This window comes from Saccoglossus kowalevskii, chromosome 11 (assembly GCF_978046115.1).
Source record: "Saccoglossus kowalevskii chromosome 11, keSacKowa6.1, whole genome shotgun sequence".
Taxonomy (NCBI): Eukaryota; Metazoa; Hemichordata; class Enteropneusta; family Harrimaniidae; genus Saccoglossus; species Saccoglossus kowalevskii.
The window spans coordinates 13214266-13220412 of NC_140651.1; the positions used below are offsets into that span (position 1 = coordinate 13214266).

At 36.1% G+C, this 6147-nt stretch overlaps 1 protein-coding gene across 1 annotated transcript in view; it reads right to left on the reverse strand.

The window, feature by feature from the left end:
- Window positions 1–5946, reverse strand: part of LOC100367323 (mitochondrial tRNA methylthiotransferase CDK5RAP1) — a 21413-nt gene extending 15467 nt beyond the window's left edge. Inside the window, exons 1-5 of the mRNA XM_085505780.1 lie at window positions 5587–5946; window positions 4413–4516; window positions 3856–3991; window positions 2304–2514; window positions 1533–1653 (exon numbers count right to left, since the gene is read on the reverse strand). Coding sequence (XP_085361906.1) covers window positions 1533–1653; window positions 2304–2514; window positions 3856–3991; window positions 4413–4516; window positions 5587–5944 — 930 coding nt within the window. The 5' untranslated portion in view covers window positions 5945–5946. The remainder of the gene's footprint in view (window positions 1–1532; window positions 1654–2303; window positions 2515–3855; window positions 3992–4412; window positions 4517–5586) is intronic.
- Between the last annotated feature and the right edge of the window lie 201 nt (window positions 5947–6147).

The window sequence follows — 6147 nt, forward strand, 5'->3', positions numbered from 1 at the left end:
TTGTAGGTATTTTGTTCGATGGCTACAGTGACGCCGACTTAGACATTCGATGGTTTTGAGTTTGACGAAGATGACAATGAACATACAAATAAAGATCTGAGAAGTTTTTTCAAACAGCTATGAATTTTTATAATTTTTACTGTGTAAATTTGTAAATTATTATTGATCTTGTATGACGGTTGATTCGTAATTTGTCGAGACCGGAAATCATTTTACGCAGTTTAACCCCTGACATTTTAATTCATTTTGAGTTCACGCGTATCGGGCACGTTTGTCGGTGGGAAAATCCTAATTCAAATGATTCCTCACTGTCGATTTTTATTATTTCTGGTTTATTTGTCACATTATAAGCAATACATTATTTTTGTTTTACTTCTAGTGTTGCATATTGTTCATTTATTTCAGTTGCATGTTTTCATTTGCCGTTCTCTTCCCTGCCGCAGTTCGATCTGCGTGTTGTCAATTTTCGCGAATTTTCGTTTTTTTGCCGGGGATCTCCTGGCAAACGCCCACCCCTTCTTTTTGGCAATTTTCCATGTTCAGGACCCTGGGCTTATACCCGGATAAATACGGTAGTTCCTATATATGTAATATAAAAGCAATCAGACTTGCGGTTTTCAACAAAAAGTCAAAAATATCACTTTTTACCAAAAATGACAAAAATATTCACCAAAATTAGAGAATTAAATATATCGTTACAAAAAGAACAAATCTGAGAGAGGTCCACATGTAGTACCTATATATGTAATATCAAAGCAATTGGACTTGCGGTTTTTAACAAGAAGACGAAAATATCACTTTTTACCAAAAAATGACAAAAATATTCACCAAAATTAGACAATTAAAGATATCATTACAAAATGAACAAATCTGAGAGAGGTTCACATGTAGTACCTATATATATAGTATCAAAGCGATTGGACTTGCGGTTTTTAACAAGAAGTCGAAAATATCACTTTTTACCAAAAATTACAAAAATATTCACTAAAATAGAGAATTAAAGATATCATTACAAAAAGAACAAATCTGAGAGAGGTCCACATGTAGTACCTATATATGTAATATCAAAGCAATTGGACTTGCGGTTTTTAACAAGAAGTTGAAAATATCACTTTTTACCCAAAAATGACAAAAATATTCACCAAAGTTAGAGAATTGAAGATATCATCATGAAATGAACAAACCTGAGAGAGGTCTACCCAAGGTACATATACACCAAGTATCAAGTATTCAGGCTTGTAGTTTTCAAGAAGAAGTCAAAAAAAGTAAAACATTGACACAGACAGACAATCACTCATATGATAAGCTTCGCTCAACAAAGTCGACAGCGGAACTAAAAAAAGTGTAAATTTGCTATTTTAAAATGTAGAAAACTTAAAAATCGGGCAATCTGGAAACTATGAATTCCCTACGCTTTACCAAGATACATAGATTTCATGTCATCATTTTAATCAGTCTGCCTCAGTTATGTACCGGTTATTCGTCCAAGTAATCATCACACGAAGAATCAACACAGCATAACAAACTCATACCTGATCAGAGAGTATTTTAACTTCTTCAACTATAGATTGAATAGGTCTGCTTCTTTCCCTTCCTCTTGTAAATGGTACAATACAATAACTACACATATTATCACATCCTCTCATGATAGACCTGAAACCAACAATTTGTAAAAGTTAAACACAGAGCAATATCTTTTGTTTTTAATATTTTTGTGTTGGGATGACAGCAGACTTTTGTTATGGGCGATGTTCTATGTTGCTTGGATGTGTACCACTGTACTATTTCTATGGGCTATGTACAAGCTACTGCAGAACGCCGGTCAAGAAGCCTGTGAAAACATCTAAAGTCGACGAAACAGCACAAATTTAACTTTGAAGTAATCCTGTGCAACCAAATGTATACACGTTGCACATGTAGTGGTATTCTTGTTACTGTGGAATACTTTATTTTCGCTGGAATTAATTTTCGCTGAAAAAGCTTTTTGGGCGTTTTGCTTGGAATTTATTTTCACTGATTTTTCATGAGTTTAATGTGAAATATAGGAAAAAAAGTATATTCACTGGATTTTATTTTCACGGAATCATCCCTTCAGCGAAAATAGCGAAAATAAATTCCAAGCGAAAATAAAGTATTCTACAGTACCCTGGTATACTGTTCAGGGGAGTCTCAACAACTAGCCCTAAATACCGTTCCCAGAGAGTTTTTAGCTTTTGTTTTCACCAGTGATGGTTACCAGGCAGTGAAAATGTCTGGAAATCTGCCCTGAGAATATGAGATGAAAAATACAACGTGATACTCACACAAAAGCTGATGGTGAATTCTGATTCAGTCTAACCGGTAAAACATCAGCGTAAGTTTCATCTAATGATAATATTACATTGACTGCTTTTTGTCCAGATTCTGTGATTGCCAAGAGTCTTGGTAGGTCCCTATAAGAGTCAGGACCAGCTACCAAATCAACAGCAGGATTCTTTTCTATGATTTGTTTTTTCAATCTCTCTGCCATACACCCTGTATGTAAGCAATAATGCTGTCAATTATTATAATACATGTATCTAAAATTTAATTTATTTTCTACTACAGTAAAATCTGTATTAGAAGTTGCACACATTCTTTCTGAACAACTGAGAACCAAAAATTAACCATTTCTCATATGTGTAGATGCTCTAATAGAAGCTGCATTGTACTATTTTAATAGAAGCCGCAGCTTCTAATACAGATTTTACAGCACTTACCAAATCACCACTTGCAGTAACCCTAAACACACAGCGTTGTAAAAGTGAGCTATAATTAATGTGCCTGTGAAATGCCCACCAACACAATTCCCATTTAAGAATTGTGTTCCACTGAAATAGACAATTTTTGATTTTTGTTGTTGAAAATGATTACTCGTATCCAAGTAAATTTGAGGTATTTCTTGTGTTCTCAACTATTTCCGGCTTTCCGACTCTAGCCGAAGTAAAAGTGCATCAACAAATGCCAAAATATGAGGGGAAGCCATAATCTTGCTATAGTTTTATAATGCTATTAACGATATACTGTAAAATACTTTATTTTTGCTTGGAATTAATTTTTGTTATTTTCACTGAAAGAATGATTCAGTGAAAATAAAATCCAGTGAAGATACTTTTTTTTTCTATATTTTCACATTCAGCTTGTCAGATCTCAGTGAAAATAAGTTTAAATAAAATAAACTTGATAATATGTGTTCTTTAAAGTCCAATCTTCCCAGAGGAACAAGGTACATGAGTTGCAATTTAGTCAAAGACGAGAAAATTGAATAAAAAATATGCTTTATATACATTATCGGCAATGTACACTGATCAGCAAGTTCCCCTGCATACGCCACCAGGGGTATCTGAGTATGCAAATGAGAAGCTAATGGGGAGCCTCATTTAAAATACATAAAAATTGGTGTCAATTGAATTTGAAACCCATTTTTTTCACTTTAAAAATTTATTTTGTTCCTAATAAAAAAAAAATATGAATATTGATGTACCAATAAATGGTTTTGGGGCAAAAAATACCAGGCATTTCACAGAAACGTAAACTTCAGTCATTTGTTCTCCACTCAAACGCTGCCATAGATTGGGGGGGGGGGGTGAATGGACATGCAGAATATACATGTAATTACGCGAACAACTTGGATTGATCATTTTTTAAGGGATTTTTGTTTTGTCTGTTTTATTTTAAATTTTTATTTATTAAAATAATGCAATATCACCCACCCTCACAATACTGAGGATCTGTAGTGACTTTGTGGAGTCTTTAATTAAGAAGACCAGAAGTGACTTCTGGGAGATCAGAACGCATAACTGCCACATTATTTATATATTCAATGTCAATACTTACCTAAGACACCTATTTTCAGAGGAAGTTCTGATTTTGATCTTTTTTTCTTCAATGAATTAAAATAATTTAATCTTGACCATATTTTGTGTTCAGCATTTTCTCTGACAGCACAGGTCATGGCAAATATTGCATCAGCCTATTAAAAACAAGTCACTGTCAATGACATAGTCTCTGTTTGTATTATAGACACGTGATATATGACCTAATTTGTGAAGTCTGAACTCGATCAGTTCAGGCATGTTGAATATATGGATCAGGAGCTTTGAAACAAAATGGCCACCAGTCGGCCATTTTAAACACAATCTGAGTAAGAGTCAATGCAAAGCTACTTAAAAGATTGTACCTGATTGGCTACCCGACCCAACCACATAACAATCAGACCAATCAGAGAGCAGTTTTTTTTGACAGGTTGGTTTGATGTTTAAAATTCTGCCGTGTATATAGGCTCAAGTGCAACATATCAGTGGTGCCTTCTCAATTCAGAACTGATTAGAATGTGGTTGTCGGCTACTGCTACTGAAATTAGTTCACAGAATAATCAACATTCATATATTCACCTCTGTAATGTTGTCTGTTTTCTGGAATCCATTACTTTTCAAAACAGACCACGCAATTTCTGTGTCGTTCTCATTCATTTGACATCCATAAGTTTCAAAATAAACTACAAAAAATAATATGATGTATTTAGTCATTTGACATTGGGCAGATGATGTTAATTGATTGACCAGGGATCACATGTGGCCACAGACGTCAACTGTGACCTGTCTGAGAGTACTTTTGGTCCCCCAGGTAGCCATAGAATGCTCCATTTTAACTTAGAATTATCAAAAACTCCACACCCTGGTAGGGAAAACCCTATCTCCCCCACTTGGTGGCGCCACTGCAGTTTTTTTCTAGAAAAACCCCTGGTAACGTCTTTTATTTACCAGGGCCATAGGCAACCAAAGAATGATGATCTAGAAATTGTGCTGACAATATCCTGATGTTTGATAAAAGTCTGACTGTGGTCTGTGTGTAGTCCAAAACAAGGTCCCAATGAAAACATGTAGATGTGTATATGGCCGAAACTACCACCATGCTTAGGGCCATAACAACGTCTATTATTTGTGTAGCCCTGAGTACAGTCCTGTAGGTTGGCCTTCTTCTGCTGATCATTCAGCCCCCACAGTCCTGAGAAGTGGCATAGACCGGGAATTTGACGCTATTGTGAAGGAATGTATCTGGCGATTTAAGAGGCATTCAGCTTTGCAGTTAAAAAAGAAGCAGTTCAATACTCTAAATACCTTAACTGGAAACGAAATTACATAAATTTCCCACTAGGGTCGATCAAATCAACATTTTCCAACGTCAACCGAGAATATACGCCGCCATCTTGTTCTTGACGTATTTATTAACAAAACGTTGTTTCATTGCGTAAAACTAGCTTTCGCCAACGTTCCAGTACTGTAGATTCATTTTTCAGCCACAAAAAAGGTATTTGTGGTCGCTAGATTGGTCGCTAGATGTTTTACCTGGTTACAATCATGAAAACTGCAGAAAGGTTCTCTGCCATAATTTTGTGGGCGGGTGTCGAATCCTCGGTCTATGCAATTTCTCAGGACTGTGGGGGTCGAATGGTCAGCGGAAGAATGCCAACCTACTAGACTGTACTCTGGGCTCTTATTTGTGGGGCCGAAAGGGGCAGGACCAAAACGTCCAGCTAAGTATTTCATTGACCTAGACTGTACATACCTTTTCTATTCTGCCCTGCCAGGGTATCTTTGTTTATATAAGGCACGTTTGCTTGTTTGATGTCTTCACAATTCTCAGCTTTATGTTTCAATGTTGAGTTCGCAATGAAATGTTCAAGGGATGGGCCAGTTTTTATTTTTTTGGCAAACTGTTGACTTTGCCGGGACGCCGGTAATTCGGTCGCCTTGGTGGTGGACGGTCTATTTTGTTGTCGACGTACGCTGGATAAACTGATTTTCCTAGTTGACAAAGTATCAGTAAGACGTTGTCTGCAACTTACGGTATTATTTCCAGTATCTAAAGAACGAAGTGTCAGAGAGAATCGACAGCCCACGACTCTCCGCATGGACGTCGCCATATTTGATGTTGTTTCTTTTCTCAAATATGTGTCGCGCCGCCAACGGCAAATTCGCAAAAGTTTAGCAATAAAATACAAGCACAGTAGTTTCATCCAACAAAGGACACTGTAAAGAGTAGATTTTGCTTTTCAAAAGCTTAGAAGTCAGATGCCCGACAAAAGCTCAAATGAAAATAAATTGTACCGAATTGGCATTGTATGCT